The sequence below is a fragment of the Nothoprocta perdicaria genome, unplaced genomic scaffold (assembly GCF_003342845.1).
Source record: "Nothoprocta perdicaria isolate Ctin4 unplaced genomic scaffold, notPer1 scaffold_18, whole genome shotgun sequence".
Taxonomy (NCBI): domain Eukaryota; kingdom Metazoa; phylum Chordata; class Aves; order Tinamiformes; family Tinamidae; genus Nothoprocta; species Nothoprocta perdicaria.
Window position 1 is genome coordinate 570,632 of NW_020454982.1, and position 23,066 is coordinate 593,697.

The window sequence follows — 23,066 nt, forward strand, 5'->3', positions numbered from 1 at the left end:
TTATTTAAGAGATCTTCAAAAACGTTATATGCCCTCCTATATGCCCTAGAATACTTCCTATCACTTTATAAAACATTTAAGGCCTACAGTTAAAAAAAAAAAAAAAAAAAAAAAAAGAAAGAAAGCTACAATACTACAAGTACAGTGTTGGAGCAAAAGCACAGAGATATCTCAATATCAGGAATCAAAGTCCTCCCTGTCCTCTCACGCTCTTTGACATGTGCAGCAGAACATCCTATTCTGTGGAAGATTTCTGTGGTTTGTTAGATACTGGTTTTGATTTCTTTCAAAAGAAGGGGGTTAAGAAAGGCTTTTTGTCTATAGAATTCTGGAGAAACGTGCTGAACATTTGAAGCAGAAGTCCTATGTCAATTGTCAGAAAGATTCCARTTTCCTATATAGATGAGCTTTCATTACTTTTCATGAGTGCTAGTGACTTGACTGAAGAATATAACAACAGTGGAGTCGCTTGATTTTTTTTCTAGGAATGAAGATCCCGAAGATGGTGTCACACAACTRATCTTCTACTCTGGTGGTGTTCATGCTGTGTTTAAAGTAGCTTCATATTTACACTTTACTCAGCACATAGACAATACTCTTAGGAGGGTCACATAAGCTTTCATGAGGAAACTGGGCTACTGTGTCTTCAGTTCATAGATGACCAAGCTAGCCTTTAACTTCCAACCACTTTTGAGAAGAACCCAGAATGAGAGTTGATAATATTTGGCCACACAACACTGATTTAAATAGTAACAGGTTCAAAAGAGTCTAAACACACACACATACACACAAAGGAACTTAAATAGAAAAATGAAAAATAAATAAATAATAATACTTGAAATCAACCTAGTGTCATCCCAGCTAAGCTAATGAGCAAGCATTTATAACAGTTATGTACAATTTGAATAGCACTAATGTATTATCCCTTCCCTATATCCAGATTGGGTTGCCAGGATCTGCAGATTGAGGTATTTTCATCTCCATCAAACAATCATCCATGTGAGAAACAAGATAGCACTCTTTACTCSTTCCTTTTTTTTTCCTGCAGTTTAAGCCAGAAAATCTTTCTTAATGATTTTAAAACCTAGGACAACCAACTGCACGTTTGGATAAATAAATGCATATAAACAAATGAGGATTACCAAAGTTCCCTTGAAAGCTAGAGGAATTAATAAGAACGAATGAAATGCATCTTTATAACACTAAATAATCACTAACTACACAGTCAACTGTAAAAAAGGTCAAATATCAGATATTACTCCAAATCTAGCTTACTCTATGGAGTGATTCCAACTCAACAATTGATTGCAACTTCCAAAATACCACATAATAACAAAAAAGTTCGACAGAATAAATTCCTTCCATCTTACATCAGCAATTTATTATCTGTGGGTACATCTATTTTATTTTTCCCCCTAAGTTACAGGCAAGATGGATATGAAATATTTTAAACCATAGCCAGGATTACAAATTTTCTGGTCTCATGGCAGCATCCCTATCAGCATATGCTTTTTAGCTTTGAAGAACTGCAACATGGAAAAGAGGGTGACTTTAGATACTGAAACACAGTCACAAGTTTTTATATAAAGGGTCTGGCAATCTTGCCAAACAATTTCMTATAAAAGTCAACTTTTAACTCCAGATCAGTGAGTTTTTACAAGCCATTCTATGGAACAAAGATGCCATCCAGTGGTAGGTTAGATTGATGATTACCATCCAGCTCACCCTTTTCATCCAAGCACTGTTCAAACACTTCATGTTTCTTTGTGTATATTACCATGTTCATTCTAATTACGCTGTCTCGGTAATGATTTGTTTTTATTGTATTAAGTATTAAATCTGATGGCATAAAACTAGACTTCTGAAATGCAAATTATTTACAAAAAGAGGGCATGTGTGCTCAAAATCTTTCCAAATATAAACTTCACCTTAAAATATAGTCTTAACAGTTCATTCTTCCTCCTGTACTCACCCTCTTATGCCTCCTCCCCCACCTTCTCGATTAGAACATTTACGCAACTAGAAAAAACACTTCAAAAATAACAGTCAGAAAGGAAAAAAGTGATTTGCAGTTGTCTATAACATGCCTCAAATATTTTGTTTAAAGTTATTCAAAAACTAGGAGTGCTTCCTTTATGTACACCTCTTTAGAACAAAAATATTTAAAATGTTTGCATACTACTTCCCCGCCCCCTCAATGCTCTTTTGAGATTTGAACCCATGATATTCAAACACACAACACTGAACTGCTCCCAGCTGAGCTGCAAGACTACATGCTGACAGAAAATATTATTATTTTCCATATGGGAACAGATGACATAGACTGGCATAAAACATGTTCTACCAGCAGGTTATACAAAGGAGACAGCATTACACTCTGGATTCCCCTTCCTCTGAAAGGTGAACTTTCAATTTATTATGGCCAAGTCACTGCACATATGCAAGGCACTAGCAAGCTTATGAATACTGTGGATCACAGGATCAGAGATCAAATACAGTATTTTGGATATAAACTGTCACTTGAAATTACTCTAATAGTCAAAGCAGCATTATATCAATTACGTAAATTTATTAGAACATTTATTCCTACTTTCCAAGGTTTAGTTTGAAAATTTCCCCGCATACTGCTTTTTCACAATTCATTCATGAAATCTACGTTGAATCATAGCACTATTAAAGATCAGCAAAGAAGAGATGACTGAAGACACCACCACATTTGTGTTTAACAATTTTCTTTATTTTGAAAAACATGGAAGAAATTCATGTTTATTCTCATATTCTAATGTATCTGTTTGGAAAACAAAACAAAAGCTGTAATTTAAAGCTTAAGGTTTAAAATCATATACAATTTTGAGATTAAAACTTCAAAGTTATCCATTTAACAGTTACATCAGCTTTCTATCTTTCCCAAAAGGACAGGGTATTATACATGATATTAACATGTARGAGTTTTTGCAAGTTTTATGCTATATGCAAGTTTTTGCAAGAATTATGCTATAAATCCTCTATATTAAAAAAACAAATGAATAAAAGATGGCAAATTCAGAATGCATGTCTTCTAGCTAGTCTAGCGTAAAATTCTGAAAATAGAAAAACAGTTAATTGTTGTTTGCTCCCAGGTAAGCTCTACTTTAAAATGTTGCATGTCAGCAGCATAGGATATGAATATTAAAATAATCTTCAAATAATCTCAATCACTCACTTCATAGACCGCATTTCTGCAAAAATCCCCATCACACTGGCTGTATATGACTTGACAGACTTCAAGCAGTTACACATACACCTTTGAAATACTGCTTCAGAATAGGAAAGTCCCAATGAAAAGACAGGAGCATCTGGCTAGCTGCTACACTGTGAAACATATCATCATCACACACATTAAGAGGGTGGTTTTGTCCACTTCTCACCCCAATTTACACATCTACAGGCAATGTTACTCGGTCTTAAAGTGGTGAGAGCCTAAATGTATCTATCTTGGAGAGAATCAAAGCTGGATAAGTCCTTGTCTAACAAGACCTGCTCTAGTTTGGAAAATGGTCTAGATAATCTCCCAAGTCCCCTTCCAACTGAAATTACGCTATGACTGTATAAGGAGGGAACTTCCTCAGATAGGCCACAATCTGAATCATCACAGACAATACTGTGAGTCTGACATTCTCCATGTAGTCAATGACAAATCATACTAGTGGGAGCTCTGAGGTTTCTCAATTAGATGGTGATAATACAACAGTTACCACCAAATGCCCTCAACTCTTAGCAGACTTTAAGGGCATTCTCTTACACCTCTCTTTGCTACAGGTAGCCTCAGGTGGACTATACTGTTAATAATGTGGTGCAAATAGAAGTCTAGATCTCTACTGTAAAACAAAAATATTAGAAAGCATGGAAATCAATTTCCATCTTTAGGCATCAACATAGTTGAAAGGTCAGCTAAACTGCATTTGCCTGCAGTGTCCTCTAAAAAAAATAGCTACATGAAATTTGAATCCCAAAGTAAAGTTTCAGGAAAACATCATTTTATGTTGTAGAAGTGTCAAGGTTCAAAACTCTATGTCATAATATCCTGTGAACCCAGGTACTTCAGTAGGCAGTCTTGTACTTCAGTAATTAAGGCTGACATTAAAGGCTAGACTACTATTTGCAAAACCTTACTGCTACAGTTCTCTCATGTGACTCTCTCCTGTGTTTCCCATAGCCCAAAAGAATACCACAGATTTAAGAATGTGTATTACTAGGAGGGGGAAAAAAGAAAAAAAAAAAAAAAAAAAAAAGAAGGGAAAAAAAAAGGAAAGAAAAATATGTTTTTCCATTTCTTGCAACCAACACTTTGTCCACAAGAGTGAAAAAGCTAAAGTCAGTTATTTTAAAGAAAGTAGAGTATAAAAATAATGAAACAAATATGCAATAATAAAACACTAAGGGCAAAATAAATTTATAAACAACACAACTATTTTTCAAAATTCTTGCTTTGCTTTAGATGCCAGTTTGCCTTCTGGCTAAAAACACATTCTTCACACACGCTGGGAATGTTGAGGAAAACTAGTCAGCATTCAGAGGATTAATACAGATTTCCAGCTCTCTGCCTTTAGGCTTAATAGTCAGACATCTATTTGTCCTCAGGAGAGGTTAGGGGTTGAAATGCAAATATGCAAACAACTGAATTCTTTGTTAAGATATCAAGAAAAGCTTGATCTTTTTGCTGTTTAATAAATCCTTGCAATTTTATGGACTTATTTAAATGCAGCATTGTGTCCTACTATTTTGAAGGAGAAAACAATGCAAGGAAACAAACACATTCATTCTGACGAAAATTTGTTCTCTAGAGGAAAAATGACATACACCCTTGACAGCTTATTTACCAAACTCACTAAAGATTTATTGATTTATCAATCAGTGCCTTGAGCATTTGCTTCTCCCCAAGGGAAAATTAACAATTCCAACTAACCTAATATATTCTATGTATAAACTAAGTGAATGCAAGAATCAATCCTGGCACAGTTTACAACATCCAGTTAGAAAAAAAAAAAATCTGTCCCTTTTGGTGTATGTAAAATTGAAAGCTATACTAACGAAGAATAAATGCTCATGTTGCTTACAAACATAAAAAATACTTATTAAGACAGTACAATTGAACCCAACAGACATTTTAAATCATTTAAACGCTCAGTGGGAGGCAAAAGCATTGGAAAATAAAAAATTGAATGATTTGGCTTCTAGATTAATACTAAGTACTGCCCCTATTAGTTGCAATACTGACATGCCTTGAAGCAAATATATCGCACAAAGAACAAAAAATTCTGTTCTACTTCACCTGCAGAAGTTTAAGCCTGTCAATTAATTACCAGTTTGATGAGGTCAGAGCAACAAGATTTCTAGAAGAAGATGAAAAATCTAGAAATGTATTGTCATTTAACAAAGTAGTAACAGGAGGAAAATTCTTAAACACAAATACAATGTACCTGCATCACATGCTTACACTTCCCACCTTCAAGGAAGGAAGTGTAAAGGAAGATAGGAAAAAGAAGATGTAGTAAATATAGATTTTCACTAGAAATAGCAAAAATATTCAAAACATGTGAAAAATAATGTTAGTAAAGGTTCTATTGTGACTGCAATAGAACTGGATACAGCAGCTCAATACATCGATGCTACTGGGTTGAACCCTTGCAACGCTTGTCTACTGCAGAAACTCAAAGACAGCCCCAATCTCTGCTGCCTAAGTAAGCCCACAAAGAACAGATAAAAACAATGGAGTCTCTCTTAGTCTCTCTAAAAATAAGGAAAAATACAAAATACTCACCATGAAAAGTGTATTTTCCCTAAGTTAGTGAGGGGATAGCTGCAGCTTTGGTACAGAAGCCTATCTTTGAAGTCTGCCCTATCATCACAACTAGTGATAGCAAGATAGGTCCCATAAGAAGGTTAATATCAGATACATAAAAACATCTATGTATTTATTAAAGCTTAATATATGTAATTTCATGTACCAGAAGCTTCATTAGATTCCACAGAAGTGAAAGCTTTACTAAACATTTAAAACTGCAAGTAGAGAAAAATTTTCAAGAAAAATCCCYCCTCCTTTCATTTAATACAACCAAATTAGAAAATTGTTATCCAATCAAAGTGAGAAAAGCTAGGAAATATTGTAAAATACTGCCCTCTGGTGTTAAGCCTACTCTAAGTTCTATTTTATATTTAAGACCTCCTTCTCCCCATCCCTCTGTCTTTTTTTTTTTTTTTTTTTACCTGAAAGAACCACCTCCAGGGTCATTCAGCTTGTTTTTCTGATTTGCAGAGACCTGAACACCGAAGCCCCCAGGACTTTTGCTGGCTTGGATTGTTGGTGCCTTCCCTACTGTGCCTGAAAAAACACCAAGCAATGTTATTATGAGCTGTCTTATACAATTTACATCAAAGAACCTTCTGTCCAGGAACTAAATTCAACTGTCTGTAAATTGCAAACAAAAGGAAGTTATTATTTTTAAAGATCACACTGCTGAAGAACAATTTAAAACATGAAATTTGTACTAACATTAGTTTGTTCACTGTTTACAAAGTACAGAAGATTCTAAAACTGAAAACCAATGGTCATAGTTGGTTACAAYGCACATAAGAGTTATAAATGTGTTTGTAATGGCCAGTAAACTCCTCCTCTAGGTAATCTGGACAGCAAAAAGAAACAGAATTTGAACTGCTCTTAATACAGATGTTCTAAGTCGCTCAAGGTACTATGGTAATAATTGTCTTTACATCTTCTTACATGTTCCTTTACTGTTCACTATCACAATGAAAAGTGGGCATTTTCAGAATTTATAGTAGTAGTACTTTTAATAATATTTACTGTTCTATAATATATATAAAGGAGTATATCTCATTGCAAAATGTAAAATAAACACCTCAACTTCTTGTTCAAAAAGTAATCTATGTCTGTATGTAAACTTCGCAAGTTATACGCATAAGTAAAACCTGAAATTTCTAAATGGGTCAAAATGGACCTAGAGAAACAGGCCAAAATGTGAAATATTTACTTGAAATTTAGAATCTGCTAAGTTTCGAGGTCTATTTCCACATAGGTTAAACAGCTGCAGTGAATGCTCTCGTTAATAACTTCACCCTTTGGCTCATTTCCATCCGTAAGATGCAATTAACAGAATTATTGTACTGATAACTGCTTTGATAAAGAAGTGTGAATTTTTCCTGAAATAATTATATTACTTTCCCTAGTGCGAATAGCTATATCAGTATATAAGTCCTTAGAGCCTGCCTACATCAATACTACTGTTTTAAAAAGTTTTGCAATTTGTTCATACAGATGAATTATTATTAATGTTAAAAAGCATTACAACAGGATTGTCTCCTGTTTGAGAGGAGAAACATACCATTCTGTGGCAGCCAGCTCAATTCTGGCCTAACGAAGAACTAACCAACCACCCTAAGGTTAACGGGTTTAGCAACAAAAAGAAACAAATATTTATTAGAAAGTAAGAAGGCTTCAAGAACTCTCTTGATCCAAATATCCATTTTTGCATCCTTAAGAGAGGGATGTAGCAGTCACACATCAATCCACCTAAGCATGGGAAAAATGCATGCATCACATAGAAAGCTCTTGACTCTCTGGATAGTCCTGGCATGTCACGTTGCTTCACTCAGTCTCTGACATGGCTAAAGAGTAAATCAACATAGTGACARCAAAATGGCATGTGGGTTCAAAAGTTTCTCTAGGGATCCTACCTTGACCTCTGTCAATGGAGARAGAGTGACCATCATATGTCCAGTCTCAGGGATAAGAGCTAAATCAGAATGATTAAATTGAGATACTCTTGAGGCTTCACCAAAAAATGAAGAGTTTATTTCTTGGTTCAGAGTTACAAGTTTTAAATAGAAAGAGTCAAGTTCCTGACTTCTATCAGGACCTTCCATAAAAGACTGCTGAACAAGGAAGTAAASTTGTGAGAATTTTGCCACAAGTAGTTTCAAAAGCTAAATGTGTCAGTCCAAAATATAGCAAAATTGCATAACCAAGATATGCATTGTCAGCCAGTAAGTAAAAATAAATGTCAAGCCTGCCAATGATGTAAGATCTTCCCCCATGCTACCGGTTTTCAATTACAATAAAATTCATGCAAAGGTAACAATCTCACTAAAATACTTAAACCCATACCTGGTGGTCTAATGGTCTGAGTTATTACCACTGGCATCCTAATCTGGGTAGTCTGGCAAGCAGGGTTTCGTTTCACAGTTTGAGCAGATGTTGACTGGATAATCTGCTATTATTAAAAAAAAAAGTATACTCATTATATTCTTTATACACAAACACATACAATGTAAATATACTAATATCTRTAATTACTGATATAAGCACAATCAGCTAGCGACAAAAGTCATGTTTAATGTATGTGTTTCTGTGTGTATATATACTTTTTTTGCTATACTGTTAAAAAATGTATTTGACACAAATGTCATATGTCACAATCTGAATCAAAAAATATATTTCAAAGAAGTGAAGTAAATCTTCAAGCATAGACTCTTGTCTCCAGAAATTTTATTAGGAAGCAAAACAATCTTGTAGAAGAAGATGTTGCAGTAATTTTAATGGTATCCACCCACAATTGTTAGGCCTTTCATTATATCTTATGTTTATGACTTTAAAGAAAATAAACAGTAAAAGTAAATTCCAAAATACTACATCTTTCCAAGTCAGGTACACACAAAATGGAAAACAGAATGTTTTGTGGTGGCTATATATTGTTTATCTTTTAAATGTGATTTGGGTATTTTCAGGGCTTCACTTTATACTGAACCAAATTCTGAGCCCCTTATTCAAAACTGAAACTGAGTAAGAAACTCTGAACTTGACCCATCAATTAAATCAAACAGATAAAACCTGGAAGAATCTAAGTGATGTCTAAGTGATCGCAAAATATATGTTCAAGATATAAGGAACAAGGTAGGTAGAGACGTAATGAACATAATATTCAAAAAGACATGTGGACCTTGGAAAGATAAAAAAAATTAATCCAAGAATAAACTTTAAAAACAGAATACAAAAAAAAATTGCTAAAAATAAGTATAGAAATCAAGAAAGTGGATACAAATTTACTCCATTAAACCTCAACATATCCAAAAAGGCTGAAACTGAAGAAAAAGRTAAACTATAAATCAACTCAGAGCAACACTTTACACAAAGATTTCTGTTTCTAAATAGTTCCAAAGTTCTTTCAACACAGTCTGTCATCTTCAAATCTGGAAAAGGGAAGCTGTTTTCGGTATTTCCCTCACTGAGGACAGCAAGCATAACACTCAAGCAAAAATATCAAAGACACAGAAAACCTAAAAGATTTAATATGATATAGCCATTGCCTGGAATAATRAGTCTGCAAAATAGCAAAATTACAAACAAAACTATGATCAAGACAAYGATAGGTCAGCAAATGATACTGTCATTGATTGGTGTGAATCTTCTATCATATTATTATGGAAAAAAAAGAAAAAAAGAAAAAATCTACCTGTGAACATGGACCAAAAATTAACTATAMAAAATTACCTATAAAACGACTAGAGGACAAAAGTTGAGAGAAAAAAAAACAAAAACAAAACAAACAAAAAAAATGCCAAAGCACATAAAACAGATCCAAACATAGAGTTTGATAACTTCTGTTCTTTTGTTCCTGCCTCAAATGTGAGGTGACAAATAAAAACATATAAAAACAAAAGGTGGTACTTATAAATGATGAAAAAAATCATTTAAGAAAATTAGGTTAGAGCTCACTACCAAGAATTTTCAAATCTCAGCAATCTAGGTGCTCCTCTGMCAATGCAGATGCACAGGACGACAATAATATGCTTCCTCTTCCTTGACAAGGACTGAGAATTACCCTGGCTATTTACAAAAACATACTTTGCAGCAGAAGCAGCTCATCCAAAAGCTTGAACACTTGAACTAATGAACCACATTTTACATATACATACCAAACACAGCAATAAAAGCAAAAAAAAAAAAAAAAAAAAAAAAAAAAAGAAAAAAAAGCCACCCCATGGAAACTTTTCCTTTTCCTTTTCCTTTTCCTTTTCCTTTTCCTTTTCCTTTTCCTTTTCCTNAAAAAAAAAAAAAAAAAAAAAAAAAAAAAAAAAAAAAGCATAGGAAATGGAAGCTGCTGTAAATGATTGAAACTAAAAACAAATTGGAAAATGTATCCTGCCCTTAGTATTCTTTCCTCTAATTGAGGTTTAAAATGTGGAGGGAAAAAGCAAACAAGCCACTTAACTTCTAAATGTACAAAATTCAAAATGGCTATGGTCTGATATGACATTTATCTTCACTCATGAGTAAACACTTGCTAACTCACTTGTGGCTATGCCACTTGTGATTTATCAGTCTACTCACTCCTGAAGATAAATGTCATATCAAACCTCAGCTATCATGTAATCTGGCAGCATTAACTTACAATGTTCATCCTTTTATAGGCCGAGAATTCCTATTTGCCATTATTTACCATGCTGCAATGGTAACAATTGCAATGTTTAACCAATGCCTAAAAATTAGGCATGGGAAGCTATTTTTTCTCTCCCAATGCAAGAAACAAACATTTTTTTTAAACAAGCATATAACCTTTTATGCTACTTTGACCATAATACCATTACATTGAGTGTATATATATATTTCCAAAGAAACTATGAAGATAAAACAAAAGCCATTGGATTATTTGCCCTGCTTCCCAAATTATTACTCGTTATTTCGCATAGTATTTTATCTAGGGGAATTTTTTAAATTTCCAATGAGAGCTCTCTTGCCACTCACTTTGGGGTCTGAGGTACCATTTAATAATCTACTTTACTGTAAGGAAATTTTGCCTTATGTTCAGCCTAAATTCTTTTTTGCTTCATTTTATACCATTATTTATATCTATACTCCTTAGATCAACTGAAAGAATTCATTGTTACACTTTAACGTTTAAACCTTYGAATATTTTTAAATGTTACGTTCCCCTTTATTTAGTGTTTGACCAATCATTTCTGTGAGTCTCTAACATGTGTGCAAACTACAGTAGTTGAATGGCAGTAAAGGTCTCAGCAGAGGATTAAAAAATGAAATAGAGGAACCCCATACAGCATGATGCTGATTCTGCAGTTTCATCTTATTTCCAGATTCCATTAATCGGCATCACCTTTTCAGGACCCCCCACAAATGACAGTCAACCACAATGACAGTCTCAGGAAAAATGTCAAAACATGTTTTGGCAAAAAGTATTATAATAGGACTTAGAAAATGTCTAAATATCCCCTCCTGTCAACATGCACAGTTTTCTTCAGCAAATGATGCTGAAAAAATGTATCTTTCCTAATCCTAGTCCTGAGCAACTCTTAGCTTTTGGTATATCTGAATTTGTTTTATTTAAGGTGAACTACTTGAAATCTAACTTTCTAACTATTTATCATTTACATTTAATAATTAGCCAGAAGCTCTTTCTTATTACAGCATGTTGACAACATAATACTTATAGTGCAAGTCAATCATCCCTACTCAATCTCCTTACAATGTCAACAAATTTTAAAATATATATATATATAGTGTTGATAGAAAATTTGTCTCCTGTAACACTCAATCTTGTCCCTAAGAAAGAATATTTAGATGAATTGTGGACATTGCACATGGACCAATTACAGAAATTGATTTCTGGCTAAGCTCATTAAAATCTCATCAATAAAATATTAGTCAAAGTTTCACCCACATTTCTAACTAATATTAGTTAGCACTGCTAACAACACTGTCCAGCTCTCACACAGCATAGCTTTTCTCCAGGCTTAGAACGTGGATTCCAACATATTTCACAAGACAGATAAATAGTCACCTCTGATCTCCTTTAGTACTGCACATTTCAATGCTGAAATCTCCTTTCTGTAAATCTACACCACAAAACAGGACAGGGCACAGAGGACTCCTAAGATGCTAAGATATAAGCCTCCTAAATTGCCCACAATGTAACTGGAAGAAAAAAAAAATACATTATAATTGCTAAAATATAAGTGAATGAGGCCTATGGACAAAATCTGGAGGCAAAGGCAATGTGAGCTCTTCACTGTCTTGCAGAAATTTGGACCTCCTGTATGTAGCAAAGCAGTCAGCAGTAGCTCACAGATCTCAGCCCCCTGCAAAGTTGCACGGCCATGCTGTCTATCACTAATTTCTATCTAGATGATCAGCAAACGGACTTTGTCACTGATAAACAACACAAGACTCAACTCTGCTAAAAAACTTAATACACTCACACTGTAAGTGTTTTTCTGGAAATAAGAAAATTGCTTTCCTATCATTTTGATTTTTTCCTCTCTTTAACAGTAGTATTTTACTASAGCATATTAAAATAACTTCAGAATGAGCCCTCCCAAAACACTAGAAGATGGGCCTACTTTATCTTCTTCTTAATGTAGAAGGGCATTTTCACCGACTTCAGTAAGAGCAGTATTTGCCTAAACATAACAGTTTTTAAAAGCCACCATTCTGAACAATGTGATTCAGAATAGTGTAATTTGAGATGCTCTCAATGTCCATATTCTGGATTAAATACATGCAATGACATAGATTAATATGACAACTTTCCGAAAGTGTTGTGGATTCCCTCTKTAAAACAGAAAAGTGAAAAGAAATGAAGAGCTAACAAGTTCTCCAGATTAAAAAGACTACTGTAAACTGGCCAGCTTGAAAAGATATATATTGCAAAGTAGGCTTGCCCTTCTGCAGTTGGACAGTTTGCAAAGCCAGCTGGAATTCTCTCCAGGGAGCTTCACGCTTGGGGAATCTGGAGCTCAGCCAGGTTCCTCCATCAGTGCTGGCCACCCTTAGGCAAGGCAGCTGTAATCTTCCTCTCCCAGACAAGATCGGGCAAGATGGCCAGCAGCTTCTTGTGCGCTCTGAATTTGGGGAGCACCAATAAGTGTGAAGACTGTGATTGTTGTCACCAYAAGAAAGTCAATATTCACAAGCAATTACTACTGCAATATGGACGCTGCTTTGGAGTTTGCACAACATGCGACGTAACTGCTCTTGGGAGTTATCAGATTGTTTGTACAACTCTTAGAACACTAACTTTGTCTGTATAGAACCAACTCAAAAATCATTAAAAACTGCTTTGTTAATATGCTTGATTCTACTAGTCACATTTTCAATAAATTAAAAACAAATGCAGACAGCCTGTTTTACAACAAAACCAATGAGTTTTTATCTTTTATGCATTTATGCAACTCTTCACATTGTTGGTTTTTACTCATTAGTCATGAGTGCTTGCTTTTCATATGTATTGGCATGTGCGAGAAAAACAATTTAAAAAAGGTATATTAAGGTAAAGATATCTCAATACAAATCTGGCTTCTCCAGAAAACATTCCATAAGACTACAATCACAAGATAAAATTTCTTGTTAGATTTATTAATTTATTAATCTTATTAGATTTATCATGACATTTTTGTTCTACCTCACCATTTCTGAAAAGCTGGGGTGCAACTTATTTGGTAGTTATGAAAGTGTTCCCTGGTAGTAGCTCAGTTCTAGGACTGTGAAGATTCCAGATCAAGCTGAAATTACTGACCATAAATGTTCATACTTGTAAGAAATTAGCTAGCTGCTGACAGAAATTTAGTTTCCCAAGGCAGTATTTTTTACACCTACTGTCAGTAATTACAACCAGTTCCTGTTCCCCTACCTTGAAGAAACAAGCTATTGCCAATTCAGTGTGACATAAAATTAGAAGAATTGAAAAGGAGTCGCAAAAAGGTCAGAGGTTGTATTTAAGTAATACAACATTCTAGAATGGATAGGGRAAACCCTTATTAAAAGGATTCAGATAGCTGGACAGAAAAACAAAAGCAGTCAAGTTCAGGTGCAAGATCAATTCCACATGTATCCTGTGTGTATTGTAAAAGTCAGTCAGGTGTTCAAAAAGATATTCTTATACCTTAAGACCACATAAGTCTTATACCTAAGACTTAAGAAGACAAAGATGTTCTTATACCTTAAAACTATGCTCACTAAAGGCTCTTAAAACTATATTCACTTTATTTTAAATGTAGTAATTTAACTGCTAGAAAGCATTTGTATAGTTCAAATGACCCAAGAGTCAATTTTTAAACTGGGTAGTGTTACATTTAAATTAAAGCAAAACAAACATACTCTCCACACATACTACAAATTTACTTCTTCCGTAGAACCTATAAATTCAAGGAAAGATCAATGTAATGTATTATCGTGTTATATCTGCTTTTCAAAATCCTGATAATATTCATTTTTATTAACTCAATAAACCTTTCTCAACCTTGCCAAGTTGCATCTGAAGCCCAAGTCAAGTACCTTATTCACACATACACGAAAGCCACAGACAAAGAAAGTCTRTAACACTTTTCTAAGGTAACTGTATAAACATACAACCTCTGYGGAGGTTGTATACAACCTCGCACACTCCCATACAACAGTGGGATAAATTTATCATCACTTATCAGGGAGTATATCATTACACAGTTACTATATTACTAACGCTAGGAAACCAATGAGTTTAAGCACATAACACAGTACAATGATCGGTTACTGTACTTCAGAAAAAAAGACCAAGAGTTTACAAAGCCCTCTTCAACTTAATAGATGTTAATATTATTTAGATTAATGAGACTAACAATATATAAAGTTTACACTTGTATGTAAGCCTCCATAAAAGGAGATGCTATCATATATCACAGAAAATGAAACAAAACAAAAGTATTTTTCCTAAACCACTTGAAATAAAAATAAGAATATTCAACCTGTTTAAAAAAATATTTTCATGCTGTAGTACCTACCAGTTGAGAACTTTGATTTGACTGTACCACCTTAACCTGAGGAGGCTGCACTGTATTTGACACAGAGACCGTGCAAATGTTGTTTGGTTGCCTTATTCCTATTGTCTGCGTTGTGACAACAGCGGAAATACTTCCAGAGGCRGATTGAGGTAAAATCTGTGATAGCTTCGTTTGTTGAAGTGACTGCTGAGACGGCTGTCCTTGCAAAACTGAATGTTGACTATTCAGTAAAGATTGTCTCAATGCAGGTAGACTTTTCTAAACACAGAAGAAAGTTAATGAAATATCAATATCCAAGTTGTCCAAGAACAAATAAAAMACTTTTAAAATTTGCTATAAACATACATATAGCTCGCACTTCAATTATGCAATCTGCCTATTCCTCAGAAATAAATCAGATCAAGTATATTTCATAAGAGGAAAAGTTCAGCTTAAATTTTGAGTAGACTTTCATTTTGAATTTAGCAATTCCAAAGATTTTGATGTGTCCTAATCCCTCCTCAACTATCTAGAACTTGCAGAAAGGGGAAAAAAAAAAAAAAGAAATAAGAAAAGCAGGACAGTAGGAACAACTCTATTTCCATTGCATGCTAGAAGTGGTAAGTTGCACCAATTTACTTATCCTGACATGCCTCCAGTACCTAGAACAAGATGATTTAAYTGTTAGTGCCCTACAGCAATAGTTGTTTACTCTAATATTACTGATCTAATGTATTCTGACTGGATTAGAAAAGGGTACTATTGTATGCTTCGTGTTCAGGCCAGTTCAACCAAAAAATACAGTTCTAAAAGAATATCTTGTATCTTTATGAACAAACTTTTTAGTTTTTAAGTGGTAGCAGTGTTCTTTGAAGTGTTCCCCCAAGGCAGCTGGAGAATTCAACAGTGCTTAACCCAAGCTACAGTCCCTCCTAAACTTCTACTGTTTATTTAAAAACATAGTGACTGCTGCCAAGAAAGGATTTCAAAGAAGGGAAACAAGTTAAAACTTATCAAGAAAGAAGCAGCTCCAAAATAGGAGCAGAAAGGGACACAAGTAAGGGTTAAGGATATCTTACAAATCTACTATCCCAAAGAAGTAAATGCATTATATGAGTAAAGGTTTCATTATACAACATTTAACACTAAGTAACTAAGTAACACATAATTTCCAAATTATCCAAAACCAGCTTTTTTACTTAAAGTTTGTGACTAACGTGTTCTATAGCAGGGCTACTCAAGAATAACTCCAGTTCCTCAATGCTAAACCAGGGTCCCAAGGATGAGGCATCCCTGCCAGAGGACACCCCCCTTTCCAGCGCTCTGCATCCTGGCCCCAGGCAGCCGGCAGCCCAGCGCCAYGGTATCCAGCCAGCAGCCCTGCTCTAGGCAGGCCAAGCTAAGGCCATTCAGAAGGACATTCTAAAACTTCAAGTGTTGACATCTGCCTTGACATAAATTTATCTAAACAATGTTTATGTTACCTTAAGGAAAGGTACAAGGTATGGCTGAGGAGATGATTTGAGCTCTGATTGAAGGCGACCTGTAAATTCTTCTGGATCAATCTTTGCATCCTTGATTGGAGGAAAACCCATAACAACAGCATTCAGTTTGTTGGTTGTTTCCAGATGATAATGAGATCATCCACAACTGGTAAGCTCACATTGTAGAAACATGCACAGTTCCCATATATAAGCATATGTACACACACAGAGATATATTGCTAGCTAGGCTACCAGATTAAAAGAACATTTAAAATTTAAGTAACTCAACTCAGTATCACAGAATGGTTGTGGTTGAAAGGGCCCTCTAGAGTTCATCTAGTCCAAACTCCCWGCTCCAGCAGGGACACCCAGAGCACGCAGCACCTGGTCGCATCCAGGCAGGTTTTGCACATCTCCAAAGSAGGAGACTCCACAATCTCCCTGGGCAGCCTGTTCCAGGGCTCTGTACCCTCACAGGAAAGAGGTTCTTCCTCCTATGCAGATGAAGCCTCCTGTGTTACAGTTTGTACCCTTGGGCATGTCCTTCCTAGCCCTATGCCCCATGTCGTTCTAGCCTTTCTCTCTATCACCCTAAACTTAGCTCTAATCCTAAACCTGAGTTCATCAGGTCTAGTGCCAAAAAGTCTTTGTCCAAATGCATCCTTAGGAATCTTTATTTTGTAGTACTATAAAACCTTATATTTTATAGTATTTGTCTACATAAGCATGATCAAAATATAATCCAATAAAAATATTTTTCATAAACGCCTACTAAATAATTTATTGGATTTCCTTCTCCAAAATATATGAAAGCCTAATCTAACAGATTCATGAGTATGTGTAATGCACAGAATATTTGCATTTTGATGCAGTCCCTCTCCTTTTGCTATCACTATATCAAAAAAGTGGGAGGTACAATCAAATCAGTAATTTTCGGCATGTATAAACATACATAATACATGAACCTGACTTAATCAGAGATAACTAATAACTAAATATTTACCAACAAATCCTGAACCAGAGCTTTCACATTACGGGATGTTTCTGGAGAAGGTGAATTATGAGAAGCAAGTTTTATAAGGGTAGCCAAAAAGTTTTTGCATTTTTTCACATTCTCTTGCATTTCCTGCAAAAGCCAAACAAAAGCAAACAAACAAGTCGGTGCATGCTCAAATCACAATTCACTGCATTTACTAATCACTATAAATGAAGAAAATGCAGAATTGCTTCTACATCAAGACATTTGAAACACATCTGCAATTATTTAACTATCATTGCTAGTTTTCTAACAGTTTCTTCACTTCATGTAACTAAGTATCGTACCTTTTGGCTAATACTAAAAATCAATTTTATAATGATTGGTTCAAGATGTTTGTACAAATCAGCTACAACAGTAAAATTGGATTAGAAATAGTTTGCAAACACCATCATACCTAATCTTCATCTAATCATATCTTCATCAACATAAATACAGATGTTCTAATTTTTTCAGCCATCATTTTCATACAGTGTAATTTTGGCTTATTCTGAGAACCAGAAATGTTATACTTCAGAGTACTAACAGTTTTGAGGCCCAGTAATGTAATAACAAACTCCACAAACTAACCGTCTCTTGCTACAGGAGTTCTCTCACTATTGAGATGTATGCAGCAGGACAGGGAAAGCAAGCTGACTATTATCATCTCTCTTAGAACATATATTCCATTCAGTTAAGATAAAAAGGAGGCTTTCTAGTTTGTAAGGAAAAAATGCTCTGTTTCTGAACCAATCTAAAAATTTTACACAACACAAAAAAAAGATGTATAGCTAAAATACAGATTCTTACCTGTGATACTACTGTAGTTCCGGGTACAGGAGAGCTTGGTATGACCTGGGGCTGTGCTGGTACTTGTGCTGTTGTATGAGGTGGAAGCGGCAGCCGAGGTTGACCCTGGGTTTGTGCTGAGGCTTGAGTCTGTCCACCAGCAACTACTGTGGGTTGTTGAGAAGCTGAAGTTCCAGTTGCTACTGTTGTCTTGAATAAACCTTGAGCATTTGTTGCAGCTACTGATACCTATTGATATTTTGGATTAAAAAAAAAAAAAAAAAAAAAAACCTTCTATTAACCACAAACTTCATAGAAGTCCAGTAAGAAAAACTCATTTCCTTTCAAATATATCTCTGCTGACAAAATAAAACTACTGATTTTACTTACTTGCTTTAACTCTATTTTTGTCACCCTTTAACCATGCTGAACCATAAAAGTTCTCATTAAAATTTAACACAAAAATRAATAGACCACTAGAAATGAATTGCTATAATCGAGTCCTTTAATATCACACCTAGCCCAGTCACACATGGAGGCTGTGTTGCTCCCTCCTCAATTTTCCAAGGCTCAGAGCTTATTAGGGTGCAGAAATACCACACACACAATCCAATGCAGGGCTCACATTTTGCCTGACCTGATGTGCTGCATTTCAAAATACCACAAAGTCTAAAGCAGGCATAGCAAACAACACTTCACACAGTGCAGAGTTCAACCAGTCAGAGAGCATGAGAGTACTGTGCTGAACCTCCCAATGCAAGCTCCCTGCAGGAGGCTGCTCTGTTTGGGCACGGGCAGAAAACTTCAGACACCTGAGACCACAACAACTCTGTACGAGGGCCAGCCCTAGTTCAGCATGCCCAATGCTGAAGTAATACTTACAGAATCAGCTGATTTAAGTGTTTCTTTAAAAGGAAGCTTAAAACTGAACCTACGCTACCCTTTTTCATCATTTAAGAAACAGTAGAAAATACATATCATATAGTATCTACACTACCACTCAACATCTTTGTAATAAGGAGCTGATTGTATGTTATTATTTTTCTTATTTTTGCAATAAAAGCAATTTATTAGAATTTCTCAGTCATTTTAGAAAATTCTACAATTAAAAACTTCCTTCCCTTCTTTTTTCCCCCCTCTCTCCCATCTTTCATGCTTTATATTCTTGCTACTTACTGTGGTATGTGAAAGAATAGAGCCACCTGGTAGAGTCGCAGCAGAAGTAGCACTAACAGGCGTAGCAGTTGATTGAACAACTTTGGCTTGCACTGGAAGTCCTAGGCGGACAGTAGATGTGGCTACAGAAGTTGGTTGCTAGTGAAGGAAAAACAAAGAATTTACTTTTTTTTTTGATCTTTATAACTCGATCTCCAAGCCTTTTACTACRAATGATTAAAGGAATTTACTATATGAGTATCTCTGCAAAAAGAAAAATCATATTATGCTCAACCATCTATGGTTCTTCAACAAAAAGATTGCAAAATCAGTTTTCTTATTGTTCGATGGTGAGATGTTTGCAACGATTAAAAAATTTATCCAGAGAAACAATATAAAAAGAAGATTTTCAAAATAAATTMGGATGAAATTATATGCCAACATCATACAGAAAATAACTCTATAAACATTCAGAACTCACACTATGTAAGTATCTTCTCTTCTGGAGGGACAGGCGAAGTCTATAGCCATTAATGTTTACTGACATTTCCAAGGAGAGAGTCAGTGGGTGTTATATGGTATGCATAGCCTTCAACAAATAAACTATATAGAGTATATTTGGATTATGGATTCCCTTATGCAGTAATTGCAGAACAATAAGGGTCAAAATACCTATATACARAGTTGCACGGGTATTAATAAAGTCATCCATTTTCTTCCTATTCACTACTGGTCTCACATGTTACACCCCCTTAAASTTGTGTTTGCTAAGATTTGCATCCAAACACATTAGAAAAACTCAGCTGGAGAAATAGATCATGGGCAAAATTGCTTGTCAATGAAAATAAAATCATTTTCCTTGATTCACATTTGTAGCTATACATCTCTATAATTAATATTTTTATCAAGAATGACTTATTTTAGCTTCTTAYACTGTACACTAAAACTACATAAAAAATCAAAGAACATCCAGTGTACCTAAGAGATCTCCAGAAGTAACAGAGGCCCAGACAGGCAGTCAAAGCCCCAAGCATTCCTTACCAATCAGTCCAGCAACATCATCTACTAGATATCAATCTTCTGCACTTGAGGGGGAAGAAATAAAAAAAATCTACCTGACATCTGAACAAAACCTTTCTGTTTGTTGTTTGGATAGCTTTCAAGATTTTTTAAATCTTGAGTTGGGATGTCTTCCATACTGAGGCAGCCTAGGGGCAATAAACAGCATCATCATGAATAGGTAGAACTGTCTCTTTTTTTGGAAGAAGGATCACATAAACTTTTTCTTTTTTWAAAATACATACTTTCCAATTCTAAAGGAAAACACTATTTTTATATTCCTTAAAATATTAGTTGAATGAAACAATATGCATCTAAAGCATGTTTGCACTTAAAATAAATATTGTATATATTAYTCATTTGCTTATGATCAGCGTTTCCAATCCAAGAATACAACATGCTTGTGTTCTGAATCTGTCCCCTTGTCAGTAACTGCTTCCAGAGGTGAGGATTTACAAAGAAAGCAGATAACCAGACAAACTTCTGGCAGCCATTCAGTTCCAAGAAAGACCTGCAGCCAGAAGTCTGCAAATATAAAGCTCAGGGAGCTAGAGAATTTTTCTCAGCTAATAAACATGTACAATTTATCATAGGAAAATACTTGAAAACAAAATGGCTTACAACTAAAATATACCATTTCAGTGTCATAACAGTGAATTTCTCAAAGTTTTAAGCACATTTCATACAGAGTATTTCACAGTACCAGAATACAAGAACCAACTGAGCAAAATAAAGACTGAATTCATTCTGTTTTAAAAAACACCAATGGCAAAACCCTTTGATGCAAAATTGCAGTAAAATCTATTCAGGTGTTATGCGGGAAAAAAATGCCTTACTACCCAAAATCTGCAAACTAATGCAACAGTTTACATATGTAGTTCCAAAACTTGTGTTAAAAAGATAAGTATGAACTGAGTGGATCAAAAACTTAACAAGGAACTATCCTAGGGAAAGGCATAATTATCATGGAAATGATCTGCAAATAACAGTGATAAGTTCCGAGAAGGCAATATAAGCGACTCCCAACACAAACTCATCAACAAAACTAGGAAAATCCATGATACAGAAACCAACAATTGAATATTCCAGGAGAAGACAAAGTGGCAAACATCTCATGAAAAACTCATGGGAAAGAAAAAAAAAAATGTTCAACATTACATGCAAGAAGGGGAGAAAAAATAAACAAACAAAATTCCTAAATAAACAAACAAAATTCCTAACTCAAAATTTGCTAAAGTTTGGCATGGTGCTGTTGACTGAATTCCAAAATTATCAACAGAAGCTTGGAAAGTAACATATTTTCAAACGCAGCTATACTGTTTCTTTACCAGATGCATCACATTTTTCTGTTTCCTAAATATTTAAATTAATGTTTAAGAAGACTTTTTGGTATACTTGGGAATCAAAAGGCAGRACAAAAGAGCATGAATGAATACAGCAGGTACTCCACAACAAATCCCTGAGCCTTTTGCATACAGACCTCAGCTCGCTCTGTCCACACAGAGAATCTAGATGCTCCAAGTGGTGTATAGCTCAAAAGTGGAAATCAGGCTTTAAGGCGGGTCTGGCTCATGTCTGGCCAGCTTGGAAAGCGGATATACCAAGGGTTATTCCGGCTGCACAAGCCATGTGGATAATGCAAAGTTACTTCGGTTTCAGGGCGGAGTAAGTCACTTCGCACAGTGGCRGTCAGTGTCCATTACAACTGATCACACTGATCGCACACAGTGTCAGTTTGGAATTAYTCCACATACAGTTAATTCACTCTCCAAATAGGTACCTCTTAACTTGCCTGTGTAGAGCCTCTCCCCAGAGCCATGGTCACAGGAACAGAGAGGCAAAGTTCAAGGCACAAACAGGAGCAAATAAACATTGTACCTGCCATGCACACACAGGCTTACTTTAGATTTGAAAGTATTATAAACACACAGACTGTCTTTGAAAAAGCACTCCTCCGGAACAGGGACATATTACCCCAAAATATCTAGGGATAACATGCTATTGCCAAGGCCAGACTATACCAGTTTTAGGTACTGTACCATGTATTAACAGCTTTATGAAAATGCAGGCAGTTTGAACTTCCACAGGTTAATAACACCCATGTAAGTTAATCCTTACAAACAGATTCATGGCATACTCGTATTTGGTATTACAGTACCACCTACTGATGAAGACTATGGGTACCGCTCTGCTCAATATTAAGTGCTCAGCCTCTACACTTCAAAGCAAGAAATCTTACTTTTTGTCAAACATTACATGTACTTTTTACAAACCGTGCTGCCAGTCAGCTTAGTCCCTGATCAAAGGAGTGCAGGAAATACTTCAATTAGGAAAAGCAGGGACCATTTTACCAAGATCTCCATTCTGATCTTGTGTCTTTCAATACATGCCATCTGCCAGGTCCCACACAAAACTCAATTTCAGCAGAATTTGATCTCTAGATTTAGATTTGCAAGTCTGAAATAAAATACAGTGAAGATTCCTTACAAAACTGGACATCCTAACAGCATTTAACAAAGGGAAAAATCTAGGTCAGAATTATGGACAGTGGCAGAAGCATAAGGTAAAGGTCAAGTCTAGTAGTTCCTTTTAAGATAGACAATTCACACAATCTCTCTCATGGGTAAAGGTTGTAGCACCACTTATTATGAAGGTATCAATACTTCCCACTACCAAAATCCGTTTTCTGATACCTCCAATTCTGTTAGACTTCTAAAATGTTAACTGTCAAAAAAGTCAAATGCTGTGGACTGCCTCAGACT

General features: G+C 35.2%; 1 protein-coding gene across 1 annotated transcript in view; it reads right to left on the reverse strand.

Moving 5' to 3' along the window:
- Nucleotides 1-23,066, reverse strand: part of LOC112944971 (transcription initiation factor TFIID subunit 4-like) — a 113,000-nt gene that overhangs the window by 87,363 nt on the left and 2,571 nt on the right. The window contains exons 2-8 of the mRNA XM_026036483.1: nucleotides 19,267-19,404; nucleotides 18,112-18,339; nucleotides 17,290-17,412; nucleotides 16,287-16,376; nucleotides 14,824-15,081; nucleotides 8,162-8,267; nucleotides 6,247-6,361 (exon numbers count right to left, since the gene is read on the reverse strand). Coding sequence (XP_025892268.1) covers nucleotides 6,247-6,361; nucleotides 8,162-8,267; nucleotides 14,824-15,081; nucleotides 16,287-16,376; nucleotides 17,290-17,412; nucleotides 18,112-18,339; nucleotides 19,267-19,404 — 1,058 coding nt within the window. The remainder of the gene's footprint in view (nucleotides 1-6,246; nucleotides 6,362-8,161; nucleotides 8,268-14,823; nucleotides 15,082-16,286; nucleotides 16,377-17,289; nucleotides 17,413-18,111; nucleotides 18,340-19,266; nucleotides 19,405-23,066) is intronic.